This window comes from Trematomus bernacchii, unplaced genomic scaffold, assembly GCF_902827165.1.
Source record: "Trematomus bernacchii unplaced genomic scaffold, fTreBer1.1, whole genome shotgun sequence".
Taxonomy (NCBI): Eukaryota; Metazoa; Chordata; class Actinopteri; order Perciformes; family Nototheniidae; genus Trematomus; species Trematomus bernacchii.
Window position 1 is genome coordinate 7780032 of NW_022988043.1, and position 17420 is coordinate 7797451.

General features: G+C 39.9%; 1 protein-coding gene across 4 annotated transcripts in view; it reads right to left on the reverse strand.

The window, feature by feature from the left end:
- Positions 1-17420, reverse strand: part of pde4d (phosphodiesterase 4D, cAMP-specific) — a 174422-nt gene that overhangs the window by 35261 nt on the left and 121741 nt on the right. The window contains exon 1 of one of the 4 annotated variants that reach the window (XM_034117985.1): positions 15495-16367. The exons of the other annotated variants lie outside the window; for them this stretch is intronic. Within the exon in view, the coding sequence (XP_033973876.1) occupies positions 15495-15583 (89 nt within the window). The 5' untranslated portion in view covers positions 15584-16367. Of the gene's footprint in view, positions 1-15494; positions 16368-17420 lie in introns of those variants that run through there. 4 annotated transcript variants of the gene reach the window in all.

Below are 17420 nucleotides of genomic sequence, written 5' to 3' on the forward strand. Positions count from 1 at the left end.
TGAAAAGCCTGATAAAGCTTACTGCACAGAAAGGAGGGAGGGGTTTGAGGGGAGAGGGTTTCAGTATGGGTGTGTCTTGGTCGGGAAAAAGATGGAGCGAAAGAGAGATATGCGGGAGAGGGAGGAGCAAAGTGCAGATGTAGAGCAAACTAATTTGTCTTTTCTCTCAGATAACCATCAAGAGTCAGTAGTGGCTGCGACATCGTATTGTTATAATGATATTGTAGACTTTCATAATCATGTTGTATGCAGAACGCCAATTTCCCTCATGTAAAGCTTTATGATGGATAGAAGAGCAAGATGAAAAGCGTACAGAAAAAGTATGGCAGCAGTGAGACAATAATTGTCATTTTACTTCTCTTTCTTTACCACAAGTAAAATGAAACACCAGTTTTAATCATGAAGTTCCTTTCATAAAATGCTGGAGTTCTCATCTTCAATACTGCCTACTTCTCCATGCACACTGGGATATACTGTGGGTTAGGTGTGTTTGATTCATTTGTTTTGATGTTAACACAAAACATATTGATGTATTGTTGCAGGATATCATATTAACTGTTCCTTACACGTTTTAAAATGTGCTTTTATCTTTGTTTTCCATTCATTTAAACAAATGTGGAGAGCCCCTCTAAATGATTAGCTGTCATCCAAATGTAGTTTAGGTCACACTGTACAATAACATTATTATATAAAAAAGACATTTTCTCAATGAAGCCAAATATCACAATATTTGAATTTCAAACTAACTGCTGATTTGCACAATAGTGAACAATGCAGCACATATAATACGATACCTATTATATTTTGTAACCTGAGAACAACTTGCAGGTTGAATACAAATATAGAGTTATAAAGCAAAGAATAATATGACCAAATCACTGAGCCTCTCTCATTCCCCAACAATTGTATTACCTGAAAGCCACCACCAGAGGGAAGCAAAGTACCACGATAAACAAAGTTGAGTCAGTCAGCAAACTCTGTATGAAATGCATCTCAAATGAAAACTGCAATTTCAGAATACAGATTTGTTTTTTAGAGCACATGATGTAGTATATGAATTTAAATGTTTTTAAAGCAGATGTGTTTGTATATAGTACGGCAAAGGAATAACTAGGGCTGTGCAATTAATCGTATTTTAATCTCGATTATGATTTTGGCTTGCAACGATTACGAAAACAACGTATAATAAAAAAAAATGTTTTCAAAGTCAATGAATAATTGTATTTAATAATCGTGATATCAATATTGACCAAAATAATCGTGATTATGATTTTTGCCATAATCGAGCAGCCCTAGGAATAAGAGCTGTAAGTGAAACAGGATCAACTGGGAGAGAGTTTTTTCTTTATCTTTCAAATAAGATTACTGTCATTTCCTATCCTGTACTATCTTTTCAGACACTTAGAACTGTATCAAGATAAAATCTCAATCACTCCAACTGATAAATCTCTGAAGTGTTGCGAGCTGTCAGCAGAGGGCAGTGTGCTCCGCCGAGAAAAGGTAGGAACCATTGTTCAAACATCAGCAGCTCGAGCACACAGAGCCGAGACTCTCTGCGGAGTCACGGCTCCTGCTCCGCTCTGACAGAAGCAGCCAGCATGTGACAACAGCCCTGTGTGGACAGGGAGGCTGTCAAAGTCACAGACACAACGGCAGAAACAACAGGCTGCAACACTCACACTGAACATCCAAACACAAGCACACAAAGACACACTGGTGCTGACTGAAGCACACTACAATATGTACCGCCAGATGAAATGCACACAGAGATCAATGCAACAAGGCTTCACAGATCAACTGCTCCCTCTGACAATCACACACCCTGTAACATAAGCGTGTGTCAGGCTGCCAGACACGGCCACACACTGTCAGTGGCAGCGGTGAGCTGTGACGGAGCGCACAGTGACGGAGTCACTGACGTCACTCTGTCTCCCTGAGGCTCAAATGCATACCAGCAGAACCACAGTATGTGAATGCTGAAACATGTACATACAAGCAGCCACATCTTTGTGAACACTAGGCGTGGGCAGTACAGTTCAACTGTGAATGTTTTATTGCAATGATAAATGATAAATCAAATTGAAAATGTAGATAATAGGAACATTGTTGTAGCGAAAGGAAGAAGACAATAAGAAAGTATATTTCAATGCTGCATAGAAATAAATGATGAATGAAACATGAAAATAACTGGATAGAGCAGCGGTTCCCAACCTTTTTCAACTCAGGGCCCACTTAAGAATCCAAAAATGTTTCGCGGCCCACATTCAACCATAAACAATACGGAGGCTAAATAAAGTTCTGATTGGTCAATTCAGAACATGTGACATGTTGTAAATCCAGTAGAACAGACCGCTGTCAAGGACTGTAATGACCGTTGCTAAGGAGGATCAAGAAAGAGAAAGGAAAAGAGGTTGAAATAAAAAAAAAAAATCTTAATAATGAAAATGTTTCCACACAAATCATAATGTTTTGCAAATTATTTGGCGGCAAATATTGAATTTACATTTACACCCTTTAATATTTTATTTGGGCTTTTAGATGAAGACCGCACACAGTTCATAAATATAACTATTCTTCTGGCTAAAATACATATTTTTAAAAGTCAATCAAGGAGTAATCTTAATTTACGGTGTTTCAAGAGTCGATAAAAATACAATTTCTTTTGGACAAAATTATTGCCACAACAAATCAAAGGGTGGCTCAACACTCCATTAAATGGGAAATAATTAGCTCTAACGAAGAGTGGGATTAAAGGAACAATAAATATGCTTGCCATGTTGTGTTTTTGGTGGTATTTGGTTGTCAACAAGCGGCAAACTCTGGGGAAGAGCCGGGACGCAAATACGGAAGTGCCACAAACTGCAGTTCATATATTGGCCGATAGGCGATGACTGCAGAAAGGAGCAATTTCCATAGACCCCAATGTTATAATGCCCAATTTTACAGCAGAAAAAAATATGTTTCTAGCCCTGGATGCAATACATATTATTATGGATATAGTTAGATTCCACCTTCATGATTATGAATCTGTGAGTGAATTGTTTTCTAACATGACCCTTTTATTTATATTAGGTCTTAAAGTGTTTGCATAAATTAGGGCGTGATCACATTGAGTGACAGCTCTGTCAAGTGACTGCTGCTGTTAGCTTCTTGTCTCTCTGCTAGCTGCTCCGTGAAGCTACAGGGACTCTGCCTGCTCAGTTCATCCAGGGAACACAACTTGACCCCGGCCGTGTTTGTTTGTTCTTCATGCTTATATATCGGACTATTGTGACTCGCTCTGCGGTTAAAACAGACGGTGCATGAATGCGGTTTTGCGGTAAGTGAAATTTGAGTACTTTATTTATGTGTTTATGATTTTAATCAGCTACGTAGAGAATGTTAAGGCTTGGGTTAGCGTGTATCTCAGGTTAAGAGGCACATTCAAATAAAGATTGGTCTTTAAATACATTTTGTCTTTTGAATTGTTTGTCTAAAGTCAAGGATCTAGAACTGGTACTTATAGTTGTAATGATACAGTCTGGTTATTATGCTGTTTGGAGGAGGCCTCACAAGTAAGAGCACTAACTAGCTATCATCACATGTACCTTAGCTTGACTTAAATGTATTAAACGTATAATTAAGTGATATCAAAATATAAATAACTAATGTCATGCAAACATATTAATATTTGCTTGATTCCAGTGTTGAATTTAGCACAATTGCATACAAACGTTAAGGGATTTTAAGATTCTGAAGTATTATGCTAAAAATTCAATAACTTAGATTATTATTTATAGTTTTGCTGAATAGTTTCATGTCCGCTTACCTTAGAAACGTAAAATGCGACGGCAGTGTAGTGTGCAGATGGGGAGCATGTTAGCTTAGCTTGGTAGCTTCAGCTAGCTCTGGAACTTCCAGCCTGGCGGCAGCAGGTCCCGCCTCGGCTCCGCCTCTTTGCCCTTATTTGGAGCAGGCTGGAGCAGGCGGGAGTTGAACTCTGACGTCACTGTCGAGCCGTTAGTGGCCGACTCCGCCTACTAAGGGCTTCTCGGCAACTCTGCAGAATCCTATGGGTGACGTCACGGACCCTACGTCCATTTATATATACAGTCAATGGTTGTCAACCTATTTTTGTTTGTGAAATGTTGAAGTGATCTTACTGACTGTATCTTTATTTCTTCTGTTTTTGTTTTTGTTTTTGTCTGAGATGGGAATGTCATCTCCTATATGTTATTGTTATGTCCATGTTTGTGTCTTTAGCCTGTACAAAATTAAAAATATATATATATTTGGCGGCCCACTTGCAATGCCTTCGCGGACCACTAGGGGGCCGCGGCCCACAGGTTGGGAACCGCTGGGATAGAGTAATGAGTGATATAAATGAGCACCCAGGGATGCAGACTGTGCAGGTTAAGTACAGAAGTGCATAAACAGCTAATGGCCGGGGACGGCTTTGTGAAGCACTCTTCTCTCAGGACTGTCAGGGTCAGCCACCTTGTTAGGGGCTTAAGATTGATGGTAGAATCAGGTGTGTAAGGTTGTTTTAGGTGAACACATATAAGAGACTAGCTGATAGAAAAGAGAGAGCGAAAACAGAAACAGAAGACCTGTCAGCACTGGATGTATCGTTTTTATTTTGTATTCTATTACTAGTGCTTAGAATAGAAATGCTGGGTTTTGGTACTGAAACTCAAACGAACAATTTGAATATCTTAGTACATATTTCTCTCTCTCTTGGGATTGGCCAAGAAAATACAAAAACAGATCCTATGTCAATGTCATTATAATATTCATTGATCCTTTTTAGGACCATAGTTATAAGTGGCCTCAGGTGACCTTACCACTAACTACTAATTAAAATGATTCCCATGAGTTTCATGCAGCACAAAGAGAGCATTGGAATGTATTTCAAAGTTGAGACATTTCAATGAATACTGAGAAAAAGTTGCATCAGTGCATCCCTGGTCTCAAGAGCCATGGCAACTGCACTTTCACGGATGTTGCAAACAACAGTGAATATAATTACAATGACTGGAAAATGTCCTTGGGCAAGATACTGAACTGCAAATTGGACGCATAGTCACTGGTGGGTCTGTGGTTAACATGTTGACATGTAGTGTAAAAAGTGCTTTCAGCTGCCGAAAGACTACAGAGGAGAATGAAATAGGGGCAGCAGTTTGGATGAAGACACTGATTCACTGACTATGATCATCTTATTCAAGTAAATAACAACCATGTAACCATAGCAGTGACAGTTTTACATCATTCAGGTTCAGCGTCGTCTTTCCAGCTCATTGAATGGTTAAAGGCAACAGTGTGATATAGCATGATGACAAATAAGGTATAACTGTGCCTTAAAGCTACTGCTGCAGCCAAGTGCCATGGCAACTGCACTTCCACCGCAGAAATAATTGGAATCTTATACAATGATTTGATATTTGTTGTATAGAATGCAAATCAGCAAAGGCAATGTGATTAAGAGACAACAAAAGAGATGTGTGTGGCACCGTGTAGGCATAAATAAAACCACACTCAGCCACTCTTGCCTCTTCAAAACAGCTGTTATGATGTGTGTCAAGGAGCAATTCCTTCGCCGCAGCTAGACACGCACTACCTGCCTGCCTTCACAGTCCCCTGCTAGATTCGTGTTTATGATGTGGTTGCCATGGTGACCCGGCAGAATTCAAAAGGGACAGGTAGGTCCTGACGACCAATCAGCCTGCAGTTGCTAAGGATAGAGCGGCAGATTGTGTAATGAGAAAAAGAGACTGACAGGGGGCTTCTTACATGGTCAAGAAAAGAAAGATGGGGAGAAGCAACCAACACTAACTGTTGTATTTGAGGTTTAATTGTATAAATGTTGCTAAAATGATAAACCCTAACACTGTTAAATATGCCTGTGGTTCATGACAATAAATGAACTATCGACAGCAGCTGTGCTTGACATACCTGTGCTTCATTAGATCATTCAGCTGACTCCCAGACTGGAGAGAGCATACCGACTGGCTGGACTATTGTTAGTCTCACAGACTCACCAGGACACAAAGAACAATAGAAAGTCGCCCCCACCACAGAAAGTCTGAAGTGTAAGCACTGATAATATGACCAACAAAAGTTCCTGCTTGTGCTGTGCATGTGTGTTTTGCAAGTGTTTGTGTATCTGGCTGCATACACTGTCAACATGAGTGTGTCGTGATGTGTTAACGCTGGACAGTATGAATGTAAGAACGATGAGGCCAGCATGAAGAAATGTGGCTTAAAGGCAAATAAACACTCGTGTCAACACAGCTGTTTCTCTCACATCCACCTCAGAAACATAGAAAAACAGCCTACCAGTTCATGAATGGGTGTAGTAAACCACTATTGACTGATTTATTTATAGATTTTTCTATCAATTACGTCTTCTGTTATACAATTGCCCAACAGTTATCTCTTTGCTTGATCTAAAAGGGTTAATTATTGTAAAAGTCACATAGTTAATGGGAGTTACCACTCTGATTGACTTACAGTAATTTACAGGTCAATGGGAGGCAGTGCTGTTTAGAATAAGTGCTGCTTAAAGTCATGGACCTGTGGTTAATTTGTGAGCGGGGTTTGATATCTGACAGATTGTTTAAAACAGTCAACTGCAGTAACCATACAAAGTCCCTAAGCCACAAAAGCAACCTTGTCCAAAGTGTTGGCCATTAATCTCAAAGCAAGATTGTACAATAAACTAAATGTGTTGCCCAGATGAGCATAGAACAGCACAACTAACCCTGAAATGAAATGCCTCTTTGGGTATGCCTTCAAATGCCTGTATGTTATAGTTTGTCTATGAAGAGGTCAGTTTCATGTTTATGTGTGTGTGTGTGTGTGTGTGTGTGTGTGTGTGTGTGTGTGTGTGTGTGTGTGTGTGTGTGTGTGTGTTTAATTGATTCTCATTATCAGGGCTGAAGATCACTTATGTAATGCTTTTTGAAGAGCTGCTGTTATCTCAAAACCACACAGTGCACACTCAGTAAATCAGACACATTGTTGGCCTACAAACTGGGACTCAAATTTCTTTGAAGGACAATTGAATGGAGAGATGAATGGACTGCACTATTTTCTCAATCGGCTCTTGGATATAACACACAGACATGCACAGTTCTAGCACAGTGTAGTACACTGTGTGGTGAAGCTTATAGGTTTAACTGGCAGCAGTCCCAGTGATGTCAAAGTAATCCCCCATTAAAAACCCTGGTGACATCATTACACTGTGAGAGTGTTAGAGCTCAGCCCTTGCTTACGGAGAAGTTCGTAGGACAGGTAATGTCCTGTCTGTGTGTGTGTGTGGGAGGGAGGGATACCCTGCCAGTCATTGCCAAGGGTGTCCTCGTCCCAGTCCAGGTAATCCAGGTTAAGAGGTTCCTCAAATCACACTCAGGGAGCACCATCGTCACAGGGGATCATTGCACCATGTCGTCATATGCAGATTATTTATAACACCTTCCCAATCAAACAACTTTAACCCAGTGTTTTGTCTAATTTAGCTTATATTGTATAATTGTTGCTAAGGACCTCTTGAAATCAAATCGGTACATCTAAGGGCTAAACAAATTAAAACACAAATGAGACTTTTATCCTGGAAGGCTTAGCTGCTTTGAGCTGCTTTCTTACTGCTTAGTTTTCATTTCATGAGAAAATAAAACCATGTTGAACAAATGTTTGATTATATTGTCTTTCACTCCTTAGAATGCTGAACTACAATATCTGGATTCTAAAAAGCTGATTCAAGTTTATAGCCACAAATGTTCTTGTTGGGGCTATACTCCATTTGTTGATATTTTCAAGATGTTACAGAACAACTTGTTCTTACAGTACTTATGTGCCCTTACTTATCTGCAGACCAACCCACAATGTACCCTAACCTCAATAAAAGCACATCTGGGAGGTTTTTGAGACAGGATATTTGTAGCATAAATGTGCTGCTGGAAAGAACAAACTCCCTGTGGAGAAAATGGGGTCGGTACTGGAGTGTACCAAATAAAGTGGATGGTGGAAAGTTGAAATTAAGTGTACTGTAGATATTCCTTGCCGTCACAAATAATCTGTCATTGTGTTCATTCCTGTCCTGCTGAGAGAGTGTTATTCTACACCCTGCAATGTGAGAGTCTGTCAGTCCGGATGGATGAGAAGTGTAACAGTTGGGTTTTGCAAGTGGGAGTGTATTTCCTCTAAAGAAGCACTGTACAACTGCATTCATAATTTACGAGTGCGATAATACAGAGGAAGGTGAAATATGTAGACCAAACATTGCTTATGAACGAGCTTGGGTATGCAGTTTGGAAAGGAAGTCTGACACAATGCACCATAAAACTGGACAAATGAGAAACGCGGAGCAGCAACAAATATAGAAGAAAACACTCAACTGTTCAGGGTTTCGTTTGATCCTATACTCTTCAGCTTTACTCACAGTTTGCCAACATATAATACTACAATAAAGACAAATACATACACCTTACTTTTACTGTTCTCACAGGTTTCCTAGCAAGCATTAGATCAAATGATATTGTAAAAGTCATAATAACCTTAATCCGGCAAGGTATGTGTGAACGCATGTGTGTGTGTGTGTGTGTGTGTGTGTGTGTGTGTGTGTGTGTGTGTGTGTGTGTGTGTTTGTGTTTGTGTTTGTGTTTGTGTGGGTGCGTGTGTACTGTATGCTTGTGGGGACTCCCCCTCCTAGTCTAAGCCTTTTCTAATCTGTTTGCATGCGTCCTCATATACGTCATCATGGCAATCCTAATCACCGTCATTATCACAAGCAACTCCCTCCTGATATAAACATTGTCCTGCTTCCCTGCTTGTAAGAGCTCTTTCTCAAAATGTTTGTCATGTCTAATGTCCAAAACGCAGACCACAAGGGAGGTGGTTGAGCTAAACACAGCTGACAGTTTTTCTAAAAATGAGTGCAATTTTCTTGGATAAATAAAGACACCTTTTGATATCAGAAAAGGGGTTGTGGCCTCTCACTAAAGCAGCAGCCAAGAAATCAAAGCCAGATGACTCTTTACCTCCAAACAGAGACAGAGAATGAGGATTGACGCATTAACCCTTCAATCTTTGTGTATCTCAAATAAAACCCAAGGGCTAGGCCTCTGAACTGTTTTTCTTGAAAACTCCACATCTTTTTGTTTCATTAAAACTGTTTGTTTTATAGCTGTGGTGGGAGTTTGTAACAAGCAGCCCGGCTTTGTTCCTGCAGGAAAGGGCTTTGGCATGATAACATCTTTTGGCTAGCCGCAGCTTTTGTTTGGGTTAAATAGTGACGTACACGGCTGCATAGCGGCACTCCAGCGTACCACAGGGTGAGTAATGCTATTTCCTACTGTCTTTGTACTTTATCCCTGAATCAGCAATGACATTTTAATATCAGGGAAATTAGTTGATTCCGGTTTGTGCCAACTTTCTTTTGTAATACATAATGACCTTTCAAGGTGCATATCGTAGCTGCTGTCAGGGATGCAACTAACATTTGTTTTCATGGGATTTCAATGGTAAAAAATTCTTAAATATGTTTCTAATTCTATATATTTCCATTAATAGTGACAACGAGTTCAAGAGGACATGTTAAGATTGTTTCAGTCATCCAGCAGTCTAAAATAAATATGTTGAATTTACAAAAAGAAAATATAACAGAGATAATCAATCAAATCTTACAATTTGACAGTCTGAAAACTGTTTGTCTAATTAATGGACTGATTTTTTTTGAATTACAATTATTAACACACAAACACCCCCTCAGTTACTAATAAAATCCAGATGTACACTGTCAAATTATAAAATGTAACTATCACAGTCATTCGAAACCTCTGACTGCACAGACCCCAAGCTAAAATGAGGCTGTGATTTACCTGCTTTTATTCTAGATTTATCTAACATCCCAATCCGGGGCAGTCCCTGCTCCCTTAGCTCCCAGCTTAAGCTTGTAATATTTCTATTTCTGATTTACGCTGAGCTCATATAAGCACCTGCGGCTATCCCCTGCCTCCAATAAGTCTGGCTGCCTTCTTGAATTCTTATTGATGTGTCCATCTTACTGCTTCTGTCCTGTAGATGAACACATGATTGAATGCCCCATCTTGCAGCTGCTGTGTGGACATGGCTGAGAGACAGCACCGGCCTTGACGAATAAAATTGAAATGAAATAGATATTTTAAATGAATGTGATGTCAAAGCTGCCTCCAGGCCTTTCAGAACTGTGCTTCTTGTATGCGTTACTGTGTACTCCAGGGAGCAAGTTATGTAACTATGGAGTCATATACTGCAGCCACAACTGTTGAAGCCAGTGGCAAGAAGGCCTTGTTGCCCTGTTTTTGTACATTTAATAAAACAAATATTATTACATCACATGCTATATTTGACAGCTATAAGCATTACAAAATATCTCACTGAAAAGAGAGTCAGTGATTTCTCTTCATTAATGCACATCATGTGAACAACATCTTGTCATTTTTAAAATGTGTAAATCCTGCACATGTTGTACATTTCTTCTCCACACTACCTCTTTTAAATCAGCACGGCTCTACACTTTGAATACAGTATATAAATATAAATATTGTTAATTTGTTATAATAGTATTAAAATCGTTTTAAAAAAAAGCTGTCATAACAGTCCTATTTTTATTTTATTTTGTTTTGTTTCTTTCTGTGTCTTTGCATGCACAACATATACCAAAGCAAATTCCTCTTTTGTGTAAAAATACTTAAATAAAACCGATTCTGATTCTATAAGCCAAAATATCCATTCAAAAGCACAAATGAGACATATTTGTTATCACCTTGTGAGTCTGTGTGTGTCATCATGGTAAAATGTGGTCTTGAAGAGACCCACTGTAGATCGACTTTTCACAGACACAGTTTTAATTACTTTGTTGAGGGTTTATATTTGTGTTTGCTGCAACAGTGCAAGAAGCAGTCAAGAAACTTTAGAAGAGTATAGTTTAGATGAAAATGAATTTTAAGTTCAAAGATGGGTGTGTTTTGCGCACGGGCGCAGGAAGACGGAGGGTAGGGTGGGGAAAGGGCTATTGTACGATTTGGCATTGCGGCAAGTTAGTTTAATATTATGATGCCGAAAGCAGACCATCATCAACTACAGTAGATACACAGGTAGATATACACACAGTTTGACTCATTTTATATAATTTATTATTTGTAATGATGCCAGTAGGTCCAAACTGTGTTTGTTTACTGCTGTCTGACAAACCGACTTTTAGATGCAGTAATAAGCGATGACAACACTGTCTCTAGATAATGTTCATTCTCCACTGCCATTTCATCTGACCTAAGGGGTATGTTTATGTATTCTTATGTTGTTCTTGTGCAACACTAAAGAATCAACTGTAAATAAGTTGCAGAATAGCACAATAAGAAAACAAAAGGAGCATATGTGAAAGAGATATCGGATGATAAATAGAACTCATTATGGAACGAAGATCTTAATATAGTCAATAGTAACTGACTGTGTGTGTGCTAAGACAAACACACAGCGAGATGTGGTCCTAAAGAAGTGTGAAATGACAAACTGAACATTTATCAATTCCAAAGAGAGGCTAATTGAAAGTCCCCTAACAGAAAGAAGGTGAAACAGAGGAGTCTTTGTGAGCATCGTGCAGCATGCTACTCTCTATGCAGATTAATGTTAGAGCCTCAAACATATCGGTGAGAACATGTCTGTCATGCTACAAGTAACTTCATAATCAATTTAACACCGCACTGCCTTGTGGGAAAGCTGGAGTAACAACACATTCCAGTTCATTCTGACTATCACAGCTCTTACTCACACCTTACTGATCTGACTGTAATATTAAGTGAAACATAACCGAGTTAACAGGATCTTCTACAGGAGAAGATTAGTTATCAGTCATATTTCATGTAGTCAGACTAGGCTGTGTGTATGACTCAGAGCAGTGAGCATTGCCTTGTCATTCTGTTGTTGTACATCCAGTTCTCTAACAGACTGATCTAAGGTACGTATTGCAATAATTTTTTAAATAATAATCAGGAAAGACAACACTATTGGTTTTTAAAACAGCAATTATCAATACTTGTAAAAGGGTCAAATGCTATGTTTAGTGTCACGCTTCAGAAGTTTTCTCAACTATGAAATGTTTAAATCATTTAAAATAAATTTTGTTTTAATGGCCCGCACCAATACTAGTTTGGTTTATTCTCACACCGCTCGGTGCTGCTTGAATGTATAAGACATTTGCTAAATAAAATTGCAATATATAGACATGAACATAATGAATAATATTAAATAATGACAAGGGAGCCGCTTAGCAAATATTTTCACACTGTTTTTGACAAATACAACATTATCAAAATTGTGTTCTAGCATTTAGTGAATAATGCACAAAACGGAACAATTATCAAAAACCTTTCTGATTGTAAATGTGTGACTTTTGTTTTTACAAATAAATATAGAGAAATTAATTATGTCAGTCTGGTATCAAAATACACTTAAACTGGAGGAGGTGAGAGAGCACACTGTGTCCTGAAAATGATTTGTATCCGCACATTTGTTCACACATACCAGCCTGGTTTCTGAGGGAGAATGCAGTGGAAGAGAAAGTGTGAAGAAGAGAGTGTTTAACTGTGTGTTTCTATCAGGGGGTGTGAGAGGAGAGCACCTTAAATATAAGAGTAAATCTGCATAACCTTGCATGGTAAACTGGCAGGGATTAGTGCTGGAGGTGAGAAATGCATCAGTATCTCACACACACACACAGCCCATTTCAAAAGGTCCAAACAAAGTAAGTTTGAGTGATAGTCATCTAAAGTTTGTCTGAGGTTGACCCAGGACCGTAGAATCAATGAGGATGTGCAGTGTGAAAAAAAAAACAGATAACAATGCCTAGTGTCTTGTTATCTGAGGTAGTCACTAAGAGGGAAGGTGAGAGGGAGAGTCAAACTGGGTGTCCTCTAACACTTAGAAACAAACTGAAAAAATACAACAAAATTACAGATATCAACAATTGTTTATTCTCTTACTTACACTCCCTCCAATATTTCAGGAAGGGGGAAGTGATGCCTCAATGCATCTCCAATCCCTGTTAGCTAAATATAGCCTCGTCTATCCTCTCCCCTGGTCTCTGAGGCACTGGATTCACTTAATTGGATTACTACACACACACTTTTCATTCCCGTTCTGGTCAGTGTTTGATGCAGTTTCGACAATCATACATCTCAGTTTATTCAGTGTGCTGCTGAAGGCAAAACCCTGTTCATTTCAAATGTAGAATGAAATGAGCGTGCCAATAATTGCTTCAGTCCAGACGTTCACTCTGCATGGAACGATTGTGTATGCGCACTAGACTAAAGATCAATAAAAGATGCTGACTGTAAAAATAACCCTATGATGCAGCATGGCCTGATGAGAGGAGAGGGGGCAATTATGTTGTCCTCAATGCACTCTGGAGTGAGATGCACATGCCCAAATGAATACAACATATACAATTGTGTTTTAATGTCTAAAGGTGAGTGCACATATGACTGCACGTTTTAGACAGATGTATGTATTGCTCTATTCTCTCAGTGCTACTCTGCTGGTGTACCTCAGCTGTGACACATACAGAGGGTCTGGTCCATTATCAGGGTATAATGAATAATAAAGATCCCCCTTAAGCTAAATAGACACACCCCATACACTACGATAGAGCATAGCTCTGCTGTGTAGAGAAAGAGAAAAATAAAACCCTGTCTGACGCTTGAATGGAGTCTGACAGGCCCATCCCCCATTTTCAGAGACTAATGCTCGACTATGACAACCATGACAGCTCTGAATTGTTGTTGCAACACTCACTACATTTGCTACATCCAATTCTGCAACACAACACGTTCCAGCAGACTGTGATTTACATCCTAATTTCAGACAGATTTCTCTCAAATTAGTTTAAGGAGTTACAGCCACAAGGGACAACTGTATGACGCAATAACTGTAACACATAACAGTTAACGCTATAACCTATGATGTAGCATATATTATGATAAACATTGTATTGTGCAAGACTTATGCATTTCAATCAAAGCAAGAGGAGATGTAAGTCGTGTGTGTGTGTGTGTGTGTGTGTGTGTGTGTGTGTGTGTGTGTGTGTGTGTGTGTGTGTGTGTGTGTGTGTGTGTGTGTGTGTGTGTGTGTGTGTGTGTGTGTGTGTGTGTGTGTGTGTAGAGGAAATAAAGATGTGTTGTCGTTTAAAGTGTGTTCATGGATTACCAAGGACTATTTGACAATGCTTCCTGATTTGAGCCTAGCCCTCTTTTGTTTACTTACATGTGTAAGTCTAAGTGGCTGGGTGAATATGCTTTAGAGGGTTTTTGAATGTGCATGTTTGCATAAAGTTCACCTGTTTGTTTGCATCTATTCCTCTGTGTTCCATTTAGTTATCTAACACTCATCTGACCCTCCATATATTCAAGTCAAGTTATTTGAACTGTATTATGTTATGTAAAAACACTTAAACCTATTATATTGCATTATCAGGAACATCTCATACTCTGCAATATGAGCGGAGGTATCAGTTGAATGTATCGCTGCTATTTATGAGTACAAGTTGTGCCACATACTGTAGATTGCATAGACATCCGCCCTGAAGCTCATCTTTCCACATCCTCCCTCCTTTACTGTACAATCACCATTCACCAGTGTAGAGAGAAACAAGAGAACACATATATCAAATATGGTGTACATGTCTGGGATTAGCTTTAAAACAAAGTATAGAGAATACCCAAAGGCCTAGGGCTGTTTGTGACTGAAAGAAAACAAAACAAGTGGTTAAAACCACAGACACTAATGTCAAAGAAAACCAGTTGGACAGCAACATAACTAACCCTACTACCGTTTGTTGAAAGAGTCAAATAAACTGCGTTATTAGCACAAAGAACTCAAATGACTGGAAAACATTGTTTTGCTCAAATCCCAATGGCCCACCGTGATGTCATCACTAAGTCCTCTGTGTCCCTCCCAGTTCATAACATAGCTTTGAGACAATTATTCCCCTTAGATACCCAGCCTTAGTATGACTAATCAAAACAACACATTATAAAACTAACTATACAGCACTATGTCCAGATGTTTTTCATATCATTTTGCTATTGAAAAGCATCTCAGCGTTGCAATACCTGTGAGTGCTTGCTATTTGGGATAAGCACACAATTTGACCCACTTGTAGATTTAGTGTGGGAGAAAATGACAGGAAATGTCTGGCCCATTTAACAATAAATGTCCCTGAATACATCTGAGCTGAGCTGGGAAAAAACACTGGGCTGGGCTAGCCTTAAGGGAGCTCTAACCACACCACAAAAACAACACACCCGCTCACAAATTAATCTGCATGCCAATTGTATGTATTTAAAATGAACTCACATAACATTTTCCTATATATAAAGGAAGAGCAGTTAATTCATTAAAAGACCAATTAAAAACATAGAAAAAGTAAACAACTTCACATGTAGGCCTATTTTCAAAACATCATCACTTCCATTACTCACCATATCCAAGAGTGTCTTCTTAAAGGGAAATGGCTGAGGTGCATCATGGACCTGTCACTGTGGACACCTGGACATTGTCCAGGCTTCATACTGCAGCTGGGTCAGGACTGATCCCCCTACCTTTCTATCTGGCTATCTATCTCCAGACACTGCCCCACAGTATCCGCAGGCCACAGCACAACATGTAGTGTCCCATACTGCAGTCCACTGCTGTGATAAACCCATTCAGTTTCAGTAAGGAGCCCCTTCTTAACTTCCAACCTCACTGGTTTGGTCCTAGTGCATCACTGTCAAAAGTGCCGGCTTACATCCAACAAGGCAATCTTAAAAATTCAAACTACATAACACCATAAAATCCGTTGAGTTTGTGAAAAGAAATAAACATCCCAATAAAAGTGACAATAAAAAAGCGAAACTGGCAGTTGAGTTGAGCCCAGTGTGAACTCTGGGTTTCAGCGGGAGTCTCAGCAGTGCGAGCACACAGGCGGCCACCCAGCAGGACCAGCTAAGCTCTCCGGCCGCTGCTCCTTTTTCCGAGGAATTCTTCCGGCAAAGGTTTGGAAATTACTGTCCCACATCCACATGGTGAACTGGTTCAGGGACTCAGTCCTCCGGAAAACATTCCTTTTCCTGACAGGCGGTCGGGGAGGCAGTGGTAGTCACACCAGCATGACAGAGCATGTTACACACAGAGTCACTCACACGCTCACATTCGCTTTCATTCTCTCAGCTTTGCCCTCTTTGTCTCTTACTCTGCGTCCCCCTCTCTGTGCTTGCCCTATAACAACCTCCCAGGAAGGGAAGTGAGGAAACAGGGAGAGAAGAAAAAACAGTGAAGTGTCTCTTCGGTATCTCCCCTTCTCAGTTTCTGTCTCACTCGTCTCTCCCTTCCTCCCTCCCTCCCTCCCTGCTCGAGTAAGTGGGATGTCCTGACCCTGTGTAAGAGGTGTGCCTGACTCTCAGTATCCAGTCAGCTAAACCTATTGATCCTCTTACCACATGCAGCTGCACTTCATTCAGAGAAGAACACGTCTGCACATGTACAATCTGCATACACGCAGGAGTGCTCATATTCACACCTCGAGCCTCTATTAGGTTAAGTTATATGGCCAAAGTGTTGACAGAAGTAATTCCCCTCATTTCCTTCCTTTAATTCCACCTTCCGCTGTACTTTTCTTTTCTTAAGTAATGTGTGTTTGGATCCATCTTAGTCCTCCTTAAAGCTGCTGTTGCCATGTAAGTTTGTTTTGTGTTGTTGCTACTCCAAGCACACCCTCTGTCTGTCTCCAGTGTCTGCATGCATGCCAGTGAACCATAAAATGTCAAACCGCACAACAAATGCCATCTTATTTTTCTCTGTGTTTATGTGAGTGTGTGACATAGTTTGTGCGTGTGTAAGTGTGAAAGCATGCAGGGGGCCTCTCGAGGCATGTTTGTTTTAAATTACTTGTTATACAGGATGTCTTACTTGGTTGCAGAATAATGCATTCCTCTGTCTTAGCACCAGCTGCAGGCCCCAGTCGGTAATCAATTGTGAAGATAAGATAAATCACAGCAAATCTGCAATTCATTATATTTAATGTTATTCAGAGTGCATGTCTGTCTATGTATCACACTGTGTTTTTATACACATGTGTATAAGTGACTTTGCATGCACACATCAATTTGCACATTTGTGATCAAGTGGTGTTGGCGAGGAAGTTATGAGTTGAGGTTGGGGTTAGCACACTAAAGTTGTGTCTGTGTGTGTTTTGCATTAAAGTCAATAGCTGTGGCTAGGTTCCAGTTGCTGCGGTCTGAAAAACAGGATCCAGCTCTGCTTTTTACACACATCCTGCCCAAAACACGTCAGCAGCCTCCCAACTCCTGCCAAAAGCCAAACCACCTCACAGCCTCTGAAAGCCTGCACCTTCAGCCACAACAGCC